The sequence below is a fragment of the Pipistrellus hanaki genome (assembly GCF_964339955.1).
Source record: "Pipistrellus hanaki genome assembly, chromosome: 11".
NCBI lineage: Eukaryota > Metazoa > Chordata > Mammalia > Chiroptera > Vespertilionidae > Pipistrellus > Pipistrellus hanaki.
In genome coordinates this window covers 26,626,952-26,648,324 of record NC_140513.1, presented here as the reverse complement: position 1 = coordinate 26,648,324, position 21,373 = coordinate 26,626,952, and the positions used below count along the sequence as shown (strand labels likewise).

The 21,373-nt window shown below is 43.5% G+C and overlaps 1 protein-coding gene across 1 annotated transcript; it reads right to left on the bottom strand.

The window, feature by feature from the left end:
- Window positions 1-1,350: 1,350 nt before the first annotated feature.
- Window positions 1,351-21,149, bottom strand: SPATA31F3 (SPATA31 subfamily F member 3; the record flags this gene model as incomplete). Its single annotated transcript, XM_084899148.1, has 7 exons — window positions 1,351-1,401; window positions 1,501-1,546; window positions 14,733-15,203; window positions 18,529-19,013; window positions 20,031-20,091; window positions 20,230-20,275; window positions 21,006-21,149. 5 exons carry the CDS (start codon window positions 21,147-21,149, stop codon window positions 15,001-15,003), a joined length of 939 nt encoding a protein of 312 aa, XP_084755274.1. The 3' UTR covers window positions 1,351-1,401; window positions 1,501-1,546; window positions 14,733-15,000.
- Window positions 21,150-21,373: the final 224 nt, after the last annotated feature.

The window sequence follows — 21,373 nt, the reverse complement described above, 5'->3', positions numbered from 1 at the left end:
CCTAGTCCTGGACACCCTGGGGCCTCTCCCCGACTCTAGTGCGTACTCCTAAACCTTTCTTTGTAGGAAAATGCCATTTGGCAGGTGATAGTGTGCTGAACTGAGCGTGTGGGGCCTGTAGGGTAAGGTCTCAGGCCATTCATGAGAACACAGGGCCATGAACAACTGGGAAGTGGGGTGAATTCTCGGCTGACCAGGAGAAGGGAATATGGCAGATGGGGGAGCCAATGCTTAGCTGACGGGGCATCACCTGGAACATCACCAAGTAGAACCTGGAGTCAGTCTCATTTGGGTTAAAAAGGCTACAGACTGGTATTCAATATTTCCAAGCTCTGGAAAAATAAGGTACTTGTGGAAACTCTGCATTCTAGGGACTCTGATGAGTTGCTGTATCTATAAATGACATCTCTTGGGAGCCAATCCCTTTCTCTAGGGGTTTTAAGAAGAATATGAGATAATTGGCTCCTGCCTGGGGGCTGCCTCAGAAACTGGGCTCCCTGAAGACAGAACCAGAGGAGATAACGTCAGTAGGGCCCGGGGGTCTTCCCTTGAAAGGGTGGAGCTGTAAGAAGAATATGACAGTGATGACTTATGTATGCCCTTATTTATACACTAGGCACCTGTTGTAGGAATATTCCTGCAAGACTTCCAGCGGGCTTCCCTCTCACCACCCCCACTTCTCCTCCCCCCCACCTCTCTCGCTGCTGTGTGCCCAGCCCTGCCCACCACTCCCACTGCCTCCTGCTGCCACCTCCACTGCTGCGTGCACCTCACTCCTCCCTGCCCCACATGCACTGCCAGTGCTTTCTCTCCAGCAACTGCAGCTGCCTTGCTTTCCACTTCCCTCCCTCTTCCTTCTATGCTGTCTTCAGTCTTCACTCCTCCCTCCCTCCGCATATGCAAATTAACCACCATCTTTGTTGGGTTTATTTGCATATGTGCTCTGATTGGTTGGTGGGTGTGGCTGATGGAAGTGGCTCATGTAGCAGAGTGATGGTTAATTTGCATATTACTGTATTATTAGATTAGATTATCTTGGCTGAAAAACTCTTGTAGCTGAGTGCAGTTCCATGTAGAGCCTTTTAGGAATTAAGTACAATTTCAAATTCTGAATTCCAGGAGCACTGTGAGCTTAGCCCAGAGCAGAAGTAGGAGACTCCTCTTTTCTGAGATGTCTGAGCCTTCCTCGTCCTGGCAACCCCCTCAACCAATGCTCCAGCCTCTGCTGTGTCTGACTCTCTCCCAGTCATCAGCCCTCTTTTCATCCCTGTCCCAGGCCAAGTATAGAAATCATCACAGTTCAGGCTGAAGTGGGAAGACTACAAAGAGCAAGTGATCACCTTTTCATGACAGAGAGCAGCTCCCATGGCTTCTCATCTTCTTTGCAGGAATGTTTTCTGGCTGAAAAACCAGGAGACAAAAAAATAAACAATAAAAATAAACCAGGAGACATTGTTGCATGGAATGGGAGGGAAGTCAGAGAAGAGACTAGGACTTTACCTCTTGGTGCTGCATCTCTAGCCCTTTGTCTGAGTTTTCGGTGACGCTTAAAGACAAAAAAGTTAAAGCATGAAACTGGGACATTTTTATGTCCAAAATGAGACAAATCTGTTTACTAATCCCTTTCTATTTATATCTCTATATTTTTATTTACTTTCATTTCTGTCTTCATCCTTTTCACCCCAACATTTCCTTTCTCTGCTTGCTTCTGATTTATTTCAAAACTCTTCCATACTCAAAGCATGGGACAGTGTGTGGAATCTCAAAGGGAAGGCAGGTGAGGGTGGGTAGGTGGGGGAGAGTGGGTGGGAGGTAATCAACCAAAGACCTTGTATGTATATATGCATAACCCATGGACACAGATAATAGGGTGCTGAAGGCTTGGGGGAGAGGAGGAAGAAGGAGAAGGCTAGAGGAGGTCAGTGGGGGGAAAAGAAGACATATGTAATACTTTCAACAATAATTATTTTTAAAAAATTATATATGCAAACCAACTTGGGGCTTCACCAGGATTTCTATGAAAACACATAGACTTTCATCTAATATTGCCTTTATGTGTTAGCATGGAAAAAAAAAAAAAGACTTCCATACTCTTTAATCTCCCTTTCATTTTCAAGGGAAGTTCTATGTGAGGTTTATGATGAAATGAGAAAGGGTGTGTAGATCTAATAGCCAAAGGACCTTTGCTAACAAATACCTTAATGGACCACTAATGGAAAGAATCCTTCATATCGGGGAGTTTTCTAAGATCTAGTGATATAGATTTCATTTAATCTAGGTCTCCAAACAAGGTTAATAGAAAGGTTCTTGACTTTTCCATTAGAATACATTGCCGGGATAGTCTAGTCAGGAATTACTCTAGTTTCTGAGAAAAAAAGTACCATATTAAAGTAAATAAATGTATGGTATAAAAATGGGTGGGGAAGGTAAAAGGAGAGACTCTGAGGTCTTAAAAGCTTCTTATCCAAGGCTTAATCAGTTTAATCATAGTATTTCCCTACCTGACAGCAGCTCCTTCTAGTTTCTAACCTTAATCCATGGTAACTACTTTTCACTTGCCAGATAATTAGTACGATAATAAAGATGGAGCCATAGGCATATAAGGGATACATCAAATCCCATAGGATAAAAGTAGGATTCAACATGGTCTAAAACTTCTAAGAACGAGGAGATGACCCTTCTTTATATCTAGGTCATTAGCACCTAATGACCCTCAGTGCCATGCCTTGTCATTCCCACATCACAGAGGATGGAACCATGGCACCCGACTGCATCACAAAGTCTTTCTGCTTCACAAGACAAAGGGCCAAAGACTTTCGTGCCTTCGGGAAGTTTGTGTGATGATTCAGTCTGTCAATGAGTGTGTCTGGTTTTCTGTAAAGATTACAGAGCCAGAGACTAAAGGTACCCACGCATAGGCAGTGTCTTTGTGCCCACTTTGTCTTCACTTTCCACCCTCTACGCCAGCCTGATGACTTGGTCCTCTCCATCACGACAGTTTTCTGGCCACCTGTCCCCAGAAAACTGAGTGTCTAGGGACACAGGACACCTCTTAAGAAAGAGGTACAGAAGGATCTTCACCCCCATCTATACTGGAAATATATGTAAGAAGCATATACAAACTGAGGGTGGGTAGAATCTGGTTATGGCTTGGAAATTGAGAGCTTTGATATTATCAGCAATGTGTGATGGGAAATCAGAGGTGCATAAAGGGGACCATGGCTAACATGGCAGGGCAGGTATCTCTGAAAACTCCTCAGTATGGCCAAGGTGGTAGTATCTCCAATTGCTATGTGGCCTTAAGCTTGCAGATGACTGGGAAGAGATTGTAAACACTATTTCGTGGAGATACTCTAATGAGACTCATGTATGAAGTACTTTTAACAGTTGATTTTGTAGAGCTGGTTTTTGTTTGTTTGTTACCATGTTATAGAACTCTATCTGCTCATGGAGATGACTACCTGCAGAGATGGGTTAGTGGCCACTTCTGGTTTAAGATGATAAACTAGTTGCTGACCTGGTTCAATGTATTGATCTACTCTGGATGTCTGCTATTTGCTTGGGGGGAAAAATTATATATATAATTTTTTTTTACCTGGGTATTTAAAACCATCAAGGAGGCTTCTTGTTTCTTAATTCATCCTCAAGACCCATCACTCCTATACTCTTTCCATTTATGTTACCTTCCCTACCTCAGTGGATACTGTCATATTTCTCTAACATTCCAGGTTTTCTGAATTTTCCTTGAGAGAGTCTTGCCCTAGATGACTTGGTCTCACAGCCAAAAATCCTTGAGCTCAAAATATATGCAGAGGCTAATTGGTCCTTTCCTCAGTATTCAATCCTCCACCCAACTGGTATTGTGAACTCCCAATCTGCATTCATCCCTAAGCTGGGTAGCGCCAAGTGTACAAAGACATTTCAGTGGAGTTGCTTTCCTGCTCTCAAGATATTTAATGTAGCTTCCAAGATAAGACTAAAGAAGAAAGAGTCAACAATCTAAACATAATTTCATATTCTTTTTTTGTTTGTTTGTTTGGGATCTTTTTTTTTAAAAAAAATTGAACTTATGGGGGTGACATTGGTTAATAAAATTATATATGATTTAGGAATACAATTCTACAATCCATCACTGTATATTGTATTGTGTTTTACCACCCCAAGTCAAGTCTCTTTCTATTACCATTTTGCCCTCTCTCCCTTCTTCCTTGCCCTCCTCGCTTCCCTGTGGCAATCACCATACTATTGTCTCTTCTCACCCATCCCCCAGCCCCCTCTTCTCTGACAGCTGTCAGTCTGTTCTCTGTATCCACGAGTCTGTCGCCACTTTGTTTGTTGGTTTATTTTGCTCATTAGATTCCACGTATGGTATTTGTCTTTCTCTGACTGGCTTATTTCACTTAGCATAATACTCTTCAGGTCCATCTTTGCTGTCACAAAAGGTAAGATTCCCTTCTTTTTAACAGCTGAGTAGTATTCCATTGTGTAAATGTACCAAAGTTTTTTTTTTTATCCACTCATCTACTGATGGTCCACACTAAGATACCTCATGATTAAAATGGTAAAGGTTAAAGACAAAGAAAGAATCTTTAAAATGACAAGAGAAAAGCAGTTAGTTGCCTACAAGGGAGCTCCCATAAGACTGTCAGCTGATTTTTCAACAGAAACTTTTCAGGCCAGAAGAGATTGGCATAAAATATTCAAAGTGATGAAAAGCAAGGACATAAAACCAAGACTACTTTACCCAGCAAAGCTATCACTTAAAACTGAAGGAGGAATATAGAGTTTCCCCGACAAGAAAAATCTAAGTGACTTTGTTACCATTAAACCAGTATTACAAGAAATGTTAAAGGGCCTGCTTTAAGAAGTAGAAGAAAAAGAAAACCACGGAAGAGCATAGTTAAAAGAATAAAATGTCAATAAATACATACCTATCAATAATCACTTTATTTTTAATATGCTTTTTAAATTGATTTTAAAAAGAGAGGAAGGGAGATGGAGAGGAGAGAGAGAGAGAGAGAGAGAGAGAGAGAGAGAGAGAGAGAGAGAGAGAGAGAGAAACATCAATCAGCTGCCTACTGCACGCCACCTATCAGGGATATAGTCTGCAATCTGAGCATGTGCCCTGACTGGGAATTGAACCAACAACCTCTCAGTGCATGGAATGATCAATACTCAACCACAGAGCCACACGAGCAGGGCTGCATTGTTCCTCTTGGTGTGGTGTGCCTATGCCTGTTCCTCTCACGTGTTGAGAACTTCCTTTCCCACCTAACCACAGAGTACAGCTGTGCTTGTGAGGCACGTGGGCAGTGTCTAGGGACTATAGGTTCACCTCTCACTTTAAGAAACTTCTAGACGAGCACTGGCTGGTGTTATCCAATAGTTAGAGCTTCGACCCATATACTGAAGGTTTATTGGCTTGATTCTCAGTCAGGGCACCTACACAGACTGTGGGTTCCATCCCTGGTTGGGACACATGCCTGGGCAACCCATCGAAGGTTTCTCTCTCACAGATGTTTCTCTCTCTCTCCCTCTCCTTCCCTTTCTCTGCAAAACCAATGCAAAACAAATCCTCGGGTGAGGATTAAAAAAGAAAGAAAAGAAAAGAAACTTCTAGGTGAATAGCCTTTAAAACACTTATACACACACACACACACACCTCCTCTGCCCCAATTAGGCCCATTAAAAGAATTTTTTTTTAAAGGCATGAGCATTCTAGATGTTTATGACAGAAAGGGCACTCTGACTCTCTAATGCTCACTGATAGAGAAAATGGAATTCAGGGCAATAAATCTGTTTTCTGGGTCACAGAGTGTTATAGATAACTTTAAAAAGCCACTATGTTGCCAACCCAGGTTATTTTATTACCTAACAAAAAAATTAATTTGCAATGCAAGCCTAAACTGGTTTGGCTCAGTGGATAGAGTGTTGGCCTGCGGACTGAAAGGTCCCAGGTTTGATTCCAGTCAAAGGCTTGTATCTTGGTTGTGGGCACATCCCCAGTAGGAGGTGTGCAGGAGGCAGCTGATCGATGTTTCTCTCTCATCGATGTTTCTAACTCTCTATCCCTCTCTCTTCCTCTCTGTAAAAAAATCAATAAAATATATTTAAAAATTGCAATGCAAGAAAATTAAAAGAACAGATTAATGAAAAGATAAAAAATACAGCCATACATACATTTTTTTCTTTCAAGAATGAAATTATGAGAAAATATATATTGGGTTTAGTGATGACTTTTTAGATATATAACCAAAAGCACAATCCATGAAAAAAAATTAAGTCTGACTTCATTAAAATCAAAATCTTCTGTTCTCCAAAAGACATTGTTAAGAGAAAATGAAAAGATAATATACACTGAGAGAGAATATTTGCAAAACATCTATTTAATAAAGGACTGGTACCCAAAATATACAACAAACTCTTAAAATTCAATAATAAGAAAATGAACAATCCAATTTAGAAATGGACAAAAGACCTGAACACCTCACCAAATATGTACAAATAGCAAGTAAGCATATCCAATGATAGAGAATTGAAAATTAAAGCAACTACAAGATACCACTACACACTATTAAAATTGCCAAAATCTAGAACACTGACACCACCAAATGCTGGTAAAAATGTAAAGCAACAAGAACTCTCATTCACTGTTGGTGGGAATGCACAACGGTATTACTTCTTTGAAAAACAGTTTGGCAGTTTCTTACAAAACTAAAGTACTCTTACCATATGGATCCAGCAATGGTGCTCTTTCTTATTAACCAAATTTACTGAAAATGTATGTGCACACAAAAACCCCTGCACTTAAATGTTTATAACAGCGTTTTTCATAATTGCTAGACTTTAGAAGCAACCAAAATATCCTTCAATAGGCAAATGAATAATCAAACCATAGTAAATCTATACAATGGAATATTATTCAGCATTAAGAAGAAATGAGCTAGCAATCTATTTAAGACATGGAGGAAGTATATTTTGCTAAGTGAAAGAAGTCAAACTGAAAAGACTACATCCTATATGATTCCAACTCTGAACCATACTGGAAAAGGCAAAACTCTAAAGACAATAAAAAAATTGGTGGTCAACAACCAAAACACACACAAAAAACCCCAAACCAATTTTAAACTGGACATTGGACTTAAACATTTCTCCAAAGAAGATACCCATAGCCAATAAACACATAAAAAGTTGCTCAACATAATTAGTCATTAAAGAAATGCAAATCAAAATTACAATAAGATAACATTTAATACCCATTAACATAGCTATTATTTTAAAAAAAGAGAGAACAAGTGTTGGCAAAGATGTGAAAAAATTGGAACCCTTGTGCACTGTTGGTGCAGCTGCTATGACAAAAAATTAGCAGGGATTCCCTTAAAAATTAAACATAGAATTACCATATTATCCAGCAATTCCACTCCTAGGTATATATCCAAAAAAAACTGGAAGTAGGAATTCAAAAACATACTTGCACATCATGTTCATAGAAAGCATTTTTCATGATAGCCAAATGATTGAAACAACCCAAATGTCCATCAACAGATGAATGAATAAATTAAACGTGCTATCCTATATAATAAAAGCCTAATAAGCTAACTGTCCAGTCATCCAGTGACCAATCAACTGTTCAACCAATCAAAGCATAATATGCTAATGATATGCTAAGGCCGCTCAACCGCTCGCTATGACATGCACCACCAGGAGGCAGACACTCTGACCAGTAGGTTAGCTTGCTGCTGGGGTTTGGAGGAACAGGGCTGAGCGAGATGGGCCGGACATACCCTGGAGCCCTCCAGCAGTCCCTCCCTGGCCCTGATCATGCACCAGTGGGGTCCCTTGGCATGGTCTGCGCCCTCTCACAATCCAGGAACCCTCAGGGGATGTCAGAGAGCCGGTTTTGGCCAGATCCTGCAGGCCACTCCCCTCTGGAGGGTGCCAGACACAAGGTTCACAGCTGGCAAGTGCTGCTGAGAGCAGCATGAGCCTCTCTTGATTGGGACTGATTGGGCGTGAGCCCACTGCAGGTGCAGTGGGGTCAGGATGAGTGGGAGCAGCAGGTAGGAGCTGTAGGCGGCATTGGACTGCGGGTTTCAGCTTGATCCCCACAGGCCACCCAGAGGGACCCCACCCATACATGACTTCGTGCACTGGGCCTCTGGTATACATATAATTGAATATTATTTTAGCCATTAAAATTAAATTCGTATGCATGATGCTTCAGCATGGATGAACCCTGATTGCATTGTGCTATGCAAAATAAGCCAGACCCCAAAGGACAAATATTTATGATTCCACTTATATGAAGTACCTACAAGGAGGAAATTGATAGAGACAAATTATAGAGTACAAGTTAACAGGTACTAGGGGTGGGGGGGGAAGGGGAGTTGTTTAATGAGTATAGAGTTTCTGTTTGGGTTGATGAAAAGTTTTGGAAGTAGGTAGTAGTGATGGTTATACAACATTGGTAATTTTATTAATCAATGCCAGCCCAATAAAATCAATAAAAAATGGTGAAAATGTAATGTATATCTTACCACAATTAAAAAAAAAAAAAAAAAAAGATCAGGGGTTTCCAGGGGTTTAAAAAAAAAAAAAAAAAAGGAAAAAGGGATGAAGAGATAGAACATAGTATTTTTAGGGCACTGAAATATTCTATATGACATTGTAATGGTGGATACATTGGCCAAAACCCAAAAGTGAACCTACTGTAAACTATTAACTTTAGCAATGATATATTGGTATTGGCCCATCAATTGTAACGAACACCCCACACTAAATGCAAGATGTTAATAATATGGGAAACTGTATGTGACTAAGGGTGGGAAGTGGACATATTGAAAACTCTGTACTTGCTGTTCAATATTTATTAAATTTTAATATAATTAAAAATTATACTATAATAGGCATATTTTTCTAACTTTTTTCACTGTTCATACATTATCAACATCTTCCTATGGGTTCAGCCTACACAGGCAGAGGCAAATATAGGGTGACAATGGGAAGGTTAACCAAAATAAAGATGAAGCTGCGGAAGGAGGATGAGATCCAGAGGACGTGGGGATATAGAGGTAGGGGATGTGGTACTCAAAGGCCCACAGAGAAGAACTAGAATTTGAGAGGACAGGTAGAGCTAACAGGGCCCTTGAATTCTAGCAGGGCAGGGACTTTCAGTTTATTACATAGAGACTCTGGCCCCCTGCTGGCAAGAGGCTGGCATGACAGGATTGAGCAAGAGCAAGGAGAGGTCTCACACTCACTCCTGTGGCTCAGCATATTTCTATGACTTCCCGGCAAGGGTGGAGTGAGCAGGTAAAAAGTCAGGCAATTGTGGTGCTCAGTTGCCTGAAATTCCATAATAGAAATCTGCTGGGGCAGGTAAAAGCCTGGGGGAGGGGGGAGGGACCATGGGAAGGACCTGCTCCACATAAAACAGGATGTGTGCACATTGACCTTGGCTTCCCATCTGATGCTGTTGAGACCCCCCCCCCCCCCCCACGAGTCACTTTCCATTTCCCGGGCATCCCTTCACACGACTCTCTACCCAAATCCCACCAGGCAGAGAGGATGTGCCTGTCACCAGGCCTCCTATTATCTCTGGGGATGCTTTAGGAAAACACCTGGAGGGTGTTGTCTCAGCAGATCTGGGGCTTGTGCCTTCTTTTCTAGAGGCCACACTAGGAGCCCCCATCCCTTAGGCACAAAATCGCCATTCGGAGAAGGGACACATTCTTGCTTCTTCCCATCCTGCCACCACCTACCTCCTCCTCATTTGATAGAATGTTGTTGATTAATCCTGGATTTCCTCAGGAATTAGAGAGGCAGGGGCATCCCACAGTCCCCATTACATCATAAGGAAACAACAGCCCTTCCGATGCTTCTCTCCTTCATTTATACTTATTCCTTTGTGACCACCTGGTCTCATGGTTTTATATACATCAGTCAATTAACCAACCAACCATTCATCTGTAGCCAAGACCTTCCCTGGGGACCATCAGGATTCTGTGTTGAGGACAGACCATTGGAGATATTGTGGCAGGAAGAAGCTGGGAGATTAGTTATGATAGTATTTGCAGTAATCGTAGCAGCAGGGGAGGTGAGAAGTGCTCATGTTTCCGCATTTGTTGTGAAGGTAGAGACAAAAGGATTTACTGATGGATTGGGAGTGGACTGTTAGAAACAAGTCATTGACGACACCAATGTTTTTGGCCTGAACAACTGGCAAGAGACAGGTGCCATTCACAGATGTGGGAATTACTGCGGTGAAAACAGGTTTGGTATGTGTGATTGGGTGGTGGTGGTGGATGCGTGGAATCAGGTGTTCACTTTTGAGATGAATATTGGACATGCAAGTGTTTATTTTGATTAGACAATTTGGGCATGTGAGACTGTCTACCCCATAAGATAATGACCTCCATGGAAGCAAGGCCTGTGTCTTGGTGAATGTTGTGTCTGGCATAGTTCCTGGAACATAGTCAGTTACTCAAATATTTTAATGGTTGAGTGCAATATGCCTCTTTATAAAAATATATGTCTTTTTGAGAGAGAGAGAGAAACACACCAATCGTGAGAGAGGATCATCACTGGCCGCCTTCCACGTGCCCCACACTAGGGAGTGAGCCTGCAACCTGGCATCGAACTGTGCCTCTTAAGGTCATTTTTATTGTGACCCCTTTATGTGACTCTAGGTTTTTTCTCATCAGCTGAGTACGTCCTCCTGTGGTAGGACCCCACACACCATAGCACTCGTCACATTGATGTAGTCATTGGTCTGCTTCCCCGACCAATGGTTCACGTTTTTAAATTCATCTTTCTAACTATGTATCTATCTGTTATCTATCATCATCATCTATGTATATCTATTTCTCTAGCTGTTTTCTTGCCTGCCCAAAGACTGGGCCCTTCCCAGAACTCTAGATTCATATGTCCAAAACATCTACTCAACGTAAACACTTGAATGTCCAATATCCATCTCTAACTGTACAAAACCGAACTCCTAATTACTCAACCACACATACAACCAATCACACACATCACCCTACTCCAGTGATTTTCAACCTTTTTCATCTCATAGCATACATAATCTAATTACTAAACTTCTGCAGCACACTAAAATATATGTTTTGCTGATCTGATTTTAAAAATTGGTATAATTTCATTTCATTCAAATTGGATTGCTATCATTGTGTCAGTTGTTATTTTTTTTTTATTTGACCATCTAAATAGTCAGGTATTGCATGTTTTAAAAATTATTTTGACATACAGGTTAAAAATCGCTTCCCTACTCCAATCCTGGCATTTCTCACATCAGTTAATGGCAACCTCATCTTGCCATTTATTTAGGCCGAAAACATTGGTGTCATCCTTGACTTTTTCTTCTCTAACTGCCCACATCGAATCTTATCTATATATATCCTGTTGTCTTTACCTTCAAAAAGAATCCAGCATCTAAACACTTCCAATCTCCTCTACTACTACCATTACTGGAGTAACCTGATAACTAACCTCCCTGCTTCTACCCAAGTCTATACACTCAACCCTCTACTAGCACCACAGCCTAAGTGATCCTTTTAAAATAGAAGTCAGACCCTAGCTGCTTTGGCTCAGTGGTTAAAGTGGCAGCCTAAGGACAACCAGGGTCTTGGATTCGATTCTTGGTCAAGGGTGGGTTCGATTCTTGGTCAAGGGCACCAACCTCAGTTGCAGGTTCCCTCATCCCAGCAGAACCATGTGCAAGAGGCAACCAATTGATGTGTCTCTCTTTTCTTCTTCTTCCTCCTTTCCATTTCTCTCCAGAAATCAATAGAAAAAATATCCTTAGGTGAGGATTTAAAAAAAATAAAAAATAAAATGTATACCTGTATTATTTTAAAATTAAGAATAAAATAAGTCAGATCTAAGCAGATCCTCTGATAACTCCCCCATTTACTCAGAGTCCATATCTTTGCAATGACCTTCTAGGCCTTACCTCATCTGCATCCTTTACCACTCTGACCTCATACTCTAGTACTTTATCCCTTGACTAGAGGACCAGTGCATGAGATTTGTGCACTGGGTGGGGGGTGGGGGAGCTCAGCCTGGCCTGCACCCTCTCGCAGTCCGGGACCCTTGGGGGATGTCCACCCACCTGCAGCAGAGGCAGGAGAGGCTCCTGCCACCACAGCTGGGCTCAGGTGAGCCTGGCTTCTGGCCGAGCGGTGCTCCCTGTGTTGAGAGTCTGCCACCTGGTGGTCAGTGCACATCATAGTGACAGGTAATTCTGCCATTTGGTCGATTTCATATTACTCTTTCATTATATAGGATTATTCTGCTTCAATTTCACTGCCCTTGCTCCTTAGAATAGGTTAGGCCCATGGTCAGCAAACTGCGGCTCAAGAGCCACATGCAGCTCTTTGGCCCCTTGAGTGTGGCTCTTCCACAAAATACCATGGCCTAGGCGAGTCTATTTTGAAGTGGCATTAGAAGTTTAAGTTTAAAAAATTTGGCTCTCAAAAGAAATTTTAATCGTTGGCTCTGTTGACCAATGAGTTTGCAGACCACTGGATTAGGCATGCCCCAGCCTCCAGACATGTGCATTAGCTATGTCCTCTTCCTCAGTTATCCATGTGGTTTTCTCTCTCCCTCTAGCCATGTTCATATGTTGATGGCCTAGAAACACCTGCCCTGAATCCCCTATTTATTTTATTTATTTTTAAATATATATTTTATTGATTTTTTACAGAGAGGAAGAGAGAGGGACAGAGTGCTAGAAACATCGATGAGAGAGAATCATCAATTAGCTGCCTCTTGCACACCCCCAACCGGGGACATGCCCACAACCAAGGTACATGCCCTTAACCGGAATCGAACCTGGGACCCTTCAGTCCGCAGGCTGATGTTCTATCCACTGAGCCAAACCGGTTTTGGCTGAATCCCCTATTTAAACTGTATCCCACCTATATCTTCCCCAAGATTCTTACCCTGATTTTTTTTTGCATATATGTTGCAATCTTAGTGTACATGCTCTATTTTTTACTTATGCTTCTTTTTGTCTCTCTCTCTAATGCACCACCAATGAAAGCTCACTGGGGACACAGTTTCCCCCCTCTTTTGTTCACTGCTGTATTCCCAGTGCCCACAAGTGCTTGGCATAGAATAAGCTCTCATATTAGTTAGGGAAATGAAAAAATAAATGATTGAATATCATTCATTCTCCCACTCGCCAACCTCATTCTGAACCTTCAACCATTTTAATATACTCTTGATTATTGCAGGTACTTCTGGAGCAAGTCACTGTTTTTTGATATGGCATGCCCATTAGTTTGACACCATGCCTTTGCCTATGCTGTACTCAGCCTGGGGAACCTCTCTACCCCACCTCCTTGCTGGCTAACTTCTGCTCATTCTTTGAAACTCAGTCTATGCGTCATGTCTTCCAGGAAAATTTCCAAGCCTAGGTTAAGTGTCCTCTGTGTCTGTCACATTTCTTTTTCAAAATACAATTTTAATTTTACAATTACAGTTGACATACAATATTACATTAATTTCAGGTGTATAACCCAGTGGTTGGACATTATATAACTTAGGAAGGGATCACTCTGATAAATCTAGTAGCCATCTGACACTACACATATTTATTACAATATTATTGACTATATTCCCTATGCTATACTTTATATCTCCCTGTCACTTATTTATCTAAACAGCTTTTAGTGACTTTAAAAATATATATTTTTATTGATTACAGATAGGAAGGGAGAGGAAGAGAGAGACAAAAGCATCAATGATGAGAGATAATCATTGATTGGCTGCCTCCTACAAGCCTCACACTGGGGATTGAGCCTGCAACCTGGGCATATGCCCTGAACAGGAATCAAACTGTGACCTCCTGACTCAACCACTGAGCCAGGCTGGCTGGGCTTTTAGTGACTTTTTACCTAACTGTCTCCTCTATGATTCCCTGAGCGCCATTGGAGGAAGGCCTGTGTGCTCTTCACTATTATGTCCCTAGGGTCTGGCATAGTACCTAGCATATTAAGATAGAAAGTACTCGGATATTTGAATTGTTGAATGAAAAATTCAGCTAAAAGTCATTTTATTGTGACCCTTTTGAGGAACTTCTCATCAACTGTTCTTCATTTTAGGAGGCACTCACTCATGCAACTGAAAGGCAATGAGGGTCAAATAGGCAACAGCTATAGCAGGTTCCCAGGTGGCTTACCCTTAAGGAGTTAATCAACAACAACAGGGCACAGAGAGGGAAGGGGCTATCATTTACTTTTGACATCTGTCATATTAGCTTTGTGCTTTTGATAAACACAAAGCACCTCGCCGAGGATGGTGCACACTCCTCTAAAAACCTTCTCCAGGTTCTGGATAGAGAGAGGTTATCCATACATTGTGTCTATGGGCCGAACATGCACTGGATTCCTGGCCACTACTTCCTGTGCTGTCTTCATGTTCACATTGCTCCTCTGGGGCCCAAAGATACTATCAGAAGAAATTCTAGCCTGATCTTTGGCTTCAGTGCACCTTAGAGAAGGGTCTTCCTTTTCTGCTGAGGTCCCTTTCTCTGTAGTTCAGGGTGGAGCTGAGTTACATGGAATGCTAATCCATCTGAAATACGAATTTAAGCTCTTATACCATAGTGGACGTACTATCTACCTCCTCTACTCTCTTCATTACTTATCACGTTGAAAATAAGGAGGCAAAAACAGGTTTTAGTGTATATTTGGAAAAGGTACTGCCCTCACCTGTACATAAATGGAAATGATGACAGCCTTTTTCAGGGATGTGAAGAGGTTTTGGAAACCCCGGAGCTCCTTTTTTTCCAGAATGGGTTTTCTCCCTGTATAGACCTTCTATACAGGTGAGAGTTGAGATCTGGGATGGATTTTCGGTTGAGTAGCACAAGTCAGCTGAGGATAGTGCTTAGATCGGATGTGGGAAAGGCACTGGGACCAGGAGTGGCCAGGCTCAAAGGGGTGTTGCTGGAGTTCATTGTGTAGGCACCGGTGGGCATCAAAGAAGGTGGGGTTCTTGTACATGCTTCACCTGGCTTCTGGTGGAGGGTGGACTCTTCTCAACCTTTTTGGTTGTGGTTTTGGCCACTAGCTCATCCTTATAAAGGAGAATGGGTTCTTTATGCCTTTGATCTTTCACGTTGGGTTTAATCCAGTGTGGAAAATGCTTCGTCTTACTTCCCAAGCCAGCTCCTGCAGCTTCTGGAAGGGTAGGGCTCTTGTGAGTATGAGCTGCCTTTACCAGACCCTAAAGTTCCTGACCCTAGAAAGTGTGACCCTGAAAATTTTCTTCCTGAAAAGTATGGATCTGAAAAATGTGGGCCCCTTCAAATGCTGGACTTGTAAAACTTGACCTAGTGAATTGTGGTCCAGTAAGTTGATCCTGTAAGGTCAGGCCATTTCAGCTCTGGGCATTCCAGATCTGGCATTCTCAGGAATCTTTATTTGGATGAGGTCATTCGGCTTGCTCTACCAGCCCTACAGACCATTCTTATGTGGACATTCTGCCCCAAGAAATCCTGGAGGACGGTCTAAGAGCTCAAGGAGAGGGAGAAGCTGGTGAATGTGCTAACAAGGAGTAGTAAGTGAAAGGATGGAGATGGTGACCCTATAGATCCAGACTTGTCATTGCTAGTCCCTACTCACTCAAGGCAACCATCTTGGTCAAACTAAAATTCTATTTGAGAAAGATCCTGGAGATGCATTTGGGAAGTCAGGGGCTCCGGTGTCCGACTTAGAAGTGTCCCTATTTAACCTTGAATTTTGGCACAGCAGATGTCCTGGTTGGGGAGCCTCCGTATTGCACTCTCTTATCTGTAATTCTCTGCTGTGTGTGTGTATGTGTGTGTGTTGTTGTTGTTGTTTTAATATTACTTTTTTTTTAAATATCTATTTTATTGATTTTCTTACAGAGAGGAAGAGAGAGGAATAGAGAGTTAGAAACATCGATGAGAGGAATCATCGACCAGTTGCCAAGGTACATGCCCTTGACCAGAATCGAACCCGGGACGCTTGAGTCTGCAGGCCGACACTCTATCCACTGAGCCAAACCGGTTTCATCTCTCTGCTGTTTTGAGTTTCCCTGGATCGTCTATTTTATCTGCTGGAGTAGGGAGTTGTCTTTATCTTGTAGAGACCTGGGGCTAAGGAGCCTAGGGCTCCTCCTGGCTGAGGTTATTCACACTGGCCTCCAACTGAACACAAAGCACCTGAATTTCTGTCATGTCCCCACTGGGTTGTGAGATCTTGAAGGCCCAGTGAGCAGAACCATAAGGACTGCTCTGGAATTAGCTTGCTTTTGGTTCTGTGCAAGCTAATTAGTTTAGTTTATTTGCAAGCTCTTCTTTAGAGTGGACCCTTCTGGAGCACATGGGATGCCTGGTGGGATGGGGAGCTTCTGGGGCAATGTTTTCCCTTGGTTGTTTAGACTCCTAAAGGACTCCTTGGCACAGCTCTTCCTGGAGATAGCCACAGTTCCTTCCCTGGACTCCTTTGTCATTATGAGATGTCCCAAATGTATTTCCATGAATTTCTTTTTAAGGAAAAAATTTAGTTTGGCCAAGATGGGTGTATTGAGTGAACAGGGTTCTAGGATCTGTCTGGCTACCTAGAGGCTCCATATCCATTCACCTGTACTTCAGTCTGGAATGCTCGAGCACTGTCTGCACAAGTTTCATGGCATCCTGAAAGCATGGCCAAGGACTTATACATTGCCGTTTACATGAGATTGAGTCAGAGGCTCTATTGGACCCCCAACAAACCCAGGCTCCATCTCTGTGCTTGCTGATTGGCTACTGATTGCTGGGGCCATGACCTTGGAGAAAGCCATATAGTAAAGAGACAGCACCCCTGACAGAAAGGCCAAAACTTGTCTCACTGACTCAGTTTCTCAGTGACTCACTACAAAGATACCCATCCAGGTGCCAACCAGGGTGATCAGTGACAGCATCTGGTGAGGTTTGTTGCTGCTGGTCAAGACCTGTCAGTATTCAGGGTGTTATTTCCTGATTAAGGGTTGATTGCTGCCTCCACACAGGAGTTTATTTTCTGGGGTGTAAGGGAACAAAGTTGCTTCCAAAGCCCCTGAAATGCTACAGACCAGTGATTTACAGTCTCCCCAGTGCAGACATGGGCAGGGACAATACCTCAGTAGATCTCCCTCATTTGGAGTCTGGCTCTGCAACATTGCCTTGGCCAGGGCAAACAACTGTGAACTGGTCCTGTTGCCACAATGTATTAGAACAGGTCCCTGTCCCCACTGGCTTCTAAGTCTGCAGACTAGGGGACACTCACACCGGTTAGTGTGCTGCTCCAGGGAAAGGGCTGCTGGTCATCAGGGGACAGAAGAAACCAGATGGACTGTTGGGTCTTCTGGTGCAGGCCCTAGCAATGGTGAATTGACCTGCTAAACTGACCCCTTCTGAAGGTGGAGCTCTAGCAGCTCTTGGGCTGCTCCAGGAAAACACTGCCTGCCTCTTCCTGACTGAAATAGGCTTCCCCAACAGGCAGGCCCCTGATTCTCAGGAGACCGGTTGCTTAACATGTGTCAGGGCTTATATTGCAGGGTTCTGTGTATCTACAGAGATCTCTGGGCAACAGCTGGCAAGTCACACCGAAGCTGGAACTTCCTTTGCCATGGGCCACTCCAAGGCTTCACAATTGGCCAGAGTTGGAAGTAGGACATTGATAGGGGCTTGTTGATAGTCAGATGGAGGAGCCCAAATTCAGAAATGTGGGAAGAAGATAGAGCTAACCGACAGTAGAGATTAAGGAGAAATCATTGAAGAAAAAGGGACTGGGGACACCCCTTTTGTGGAGAGATCCCCAGGGATGGACCAGGGACTGTGCAGAAAAGAGGAACCATAGACAAACAGCTGTGCTTATGCTGCAGTTAATACACTGAGTCCTCAGTGTGTTGCCGAGGTAATGAACAGAGACCACCTAGTAACCAAAGAGTGAGTCATGGAGTTTGGGATTTGCTTGCAGTGATATTTGCTCTAGATCCATAGTGGATCCTCCAAAACCCCAGAAAGTCTGGGTGGACTGGCTGACCTCCCATGACCCCAGGGGCCCTGGAAGCAACTTGGTTCTTTGACACCCTAAAAAGTTAGCCCCTTCGTGGAGGCAGCAATAAGCCCTTACATGGATCAGGAACTGACACCCTGAATACTGACAGGTCTTGACCAGCAGCAACAAATCTCACCAGAGGCTGTCACTGATCGCCTGCTGAGTCAGTGAGACAAAGAAGGCCTTACAGGCAGTGTTCTGATGAAAGAAAAGGTTGTTTTCTCCCTCCATGCTTGGAAACTATTCAGGCAGCGTGATATAAGCTGCCACGGGGCCTCTTCCGCACCGTCTTGGAAGCCCTCAGCTACAGAAATACCTGAATTTATCTATCTGCATTTAAAGATGCCTCACACCTTTTGTGACACAGGAACAACAGGTGAAGGGAGTGCAAGGCCATGGGGGTATTTTAGGTTGTGAGCTTTGGGTTCAGGGAAGGAAAAGGTACTCAAGGGCTGCTGACCTTGCTTCTCTGAGGCACGGTGGGTGTTGCTCTTCTTGTTCTGCTGGTCCACAGGAATCCTGCACTCCTCAAGGCTTAAAGAATTCGGGTCTCTTGCATCCCAGAACACATCCGGTGCTTGGAATTCCCGCCTTAGTTGGTGGTCAGCCCAGTAATCTTGGATGCTGATTGCGCCCATTGACTGGGGAGCTGACTGGGTTAAGGATTTGTGATCCTTTAGTTGTGTCTTTGAGAGGGTTACAGGTGGAACTGAAAGCTCTCCGGAGTGCTGGGAACTCTGACTTTGGCCAAAAGACAGATCAGAAATGGACAAAATATCTAGGCAAGAGGAGCCCTGCGATCGCCTCGATGAAGCGGGAGAGATCGGGGTTTTCTCACTGGCCAGCAACTGCTTAATCTCCAGAGCCATAGCATCGCAGACAGGGCAGGAGGGATCTGCACACAGGATCCTCCGCACACTTCCCTCCTGAGGAAACCAGCTCTGGCTGGAAGAGGAAACATGGCAACTGTTAGTGATGGGGTGACAGCTGCCTCTTTGGAAGCTGTGGCCTGAGGGTTGGCCCTGCCTCAGAGTCCTTGACACCCTGGGGCATACGCCCCACCCAGTGGTTACTCCCCTACTTTTCTTCCAGGAAATTGCCACTTGGCAAGTTATTGTGTGCTGGGCTGAGGGTCTGGGGCTTGTTGGGCAAGGTTTCAGACAACCCATGGAGCACAGAGCCATGAGTGACTGAGAGGTGGGTGAGTTCTTTGTTGACCTGGGCTGAGAAGCTGAACCAGAGATGGGAACAAAGGATGGGGGAGCAATGGTTAGCTGATGGGGCATCGCCAGGGCCATCACCAGCTAGAACCTGGACTCAATCTCATTTAAGGCTAAGAAGGCCACGGCCTGGTATTTAGTGTTTCCAACCTGTGGGAAATGAGGTACTTGTGAGAATTCTGCATTCTAGGGACTCTAATGAGTTGTATCTATAAATAAAAATCTCTTGTGAGCCAATCCCATTCTCTAGGAATTTTAAGAAGAGGACGAAAGGACAAGCTCCTGGCAGAGGGCTGTTTCAGGAACTGGGCTCCCTGAAGTCAGAACCAGAGGAAGTAATATCAGCAGGGCCCAGGGGTCTGCCCTTGAAAGGGTGGAGCTGTAGGAATATATGACAGTGATGACTTATGTATGCACTTATTTATACATTCTCTTGGCTGAATAACTTGTCTTGTGGCTGAGTGCACATCCATATAGAGCCTTTTAGGAATTAAGTGCACATCAAATTCTGAATTTCAGGAGCACTGTGAGCTCAGCCCAGAGCAGAACCAGGACTCCTCCTCCTGAGATATGTGAGGCCTCCCTTGCCCTGGCAAGCCCCTCAACCAATGCTCCATCCAGCCTCTGCTGTGTCTGACTCCCTCCCAGTCATCAGCCCTCTTTTCATCCCTGTCCCAGGCCAAGCAGAGAAACCGTCACAATTCAGGCTGGAGTGGGAAGACTACAAAGAGCAAGTGATCACCTTTTCATGACAGAGAGCAGCTCCCATGGCTTCTCGTCTTCTTTGTGGGAATGTTTTCTGGCTGAGAAACCAGGAGACAGTGTTACATGGGATGGGAGAGGAGTCAGGGACATACTATAGGAAGCTGAAGGTCAGAGAAGTGTTCCACAGGAACCTGGCCCACAGTGGAGGGGAGCCAGAGAAGAGCCTGGGACTTTACCTCTTGATGTTCTATCTTTAGTCCTTTGTTTGACTTTCCGTTGATGCTAAAAACAAAACAACAAAAAAGTTTGAGTATGAAGCTGGAGCGTACTTTTTTTTCATGTCAAAATGAGACAAAACCTGCAAACATTTCCCAACTTTTTTCTGTAAACCAATGTTACATATTCTTCTACCTTTCTTTTCCCTACTCTGCCCTTTTCACCCCATCATTTTCTTTCTCTTATTTCTGGTTCATTTGAGGCACTTCCATACTCCATACTTCCACCCCCATTCCCTGAACAAGTTCTGTGGAGAAATCAGGAGACAGGAGAAAAAAGTAGAGCAGATTAAAGGATAGATGGTCTAGCAGCCAAGGGACTTTAGCCATCCAAGTCTCTAAGTGCTTACCCACCAGCCCGGCTGGCAGGGCTCAGTGGTTGGTTGAGCATTGACCTATGAGTCAGGAGGTCAAAGTTCAATTCCTGGTCAGGGCACATGCCTGGATTGAGGGCTCAATCTCCAATGTGGGGTGTGCAGGAGGCAGCCAATCAATGATTCTCTCTCATTGTTGATATTTCTATCTCCCTCTCCCTCTCCCTTCCTCTCTAAAATCAACAAAATATGTTTTTAAAATGCCTACCAACAGCAAGAATTACCCACATTTAGAGCAGTTATGGGATCCAATAAAGATACCCCCATTTAAAAAGGCAGAGAGTAAGAGTACAAGAGAAAATAAGGAAATAAAATCTCATTTGAGGTTTAATCGGTTCAGTCATGGATATAGATTTTCTCTACCCGGCAACCGCTCTTGTTAGGTCCCAACTTCAATCTTGGATGGTTCTTCTTCGCTTGCCAAATAATTAATGCAATAATGATGATGGAGCCATAAGTGTATATGGGATATCCTATTTCCCACAGAACAAATGTAGGGTTCAACATGATCTAAACCTAGCCATCCTCTTCCTAGGCTTTCAAGATCTTAAAACCTAATGAGTCCACATTCTAGGCCTTGTCATCTCCGCCTCACAGAGGATGCAACAGACCAACAGACTACATCACAAAGCCTCCTGTTTCACAAGGTATGTGGATCATTACAGACCTTTATCTGTCCAAACAGTGACTTTCAACCTTTTTCATCTCATGGTACGTATAAGCAAGTTGCT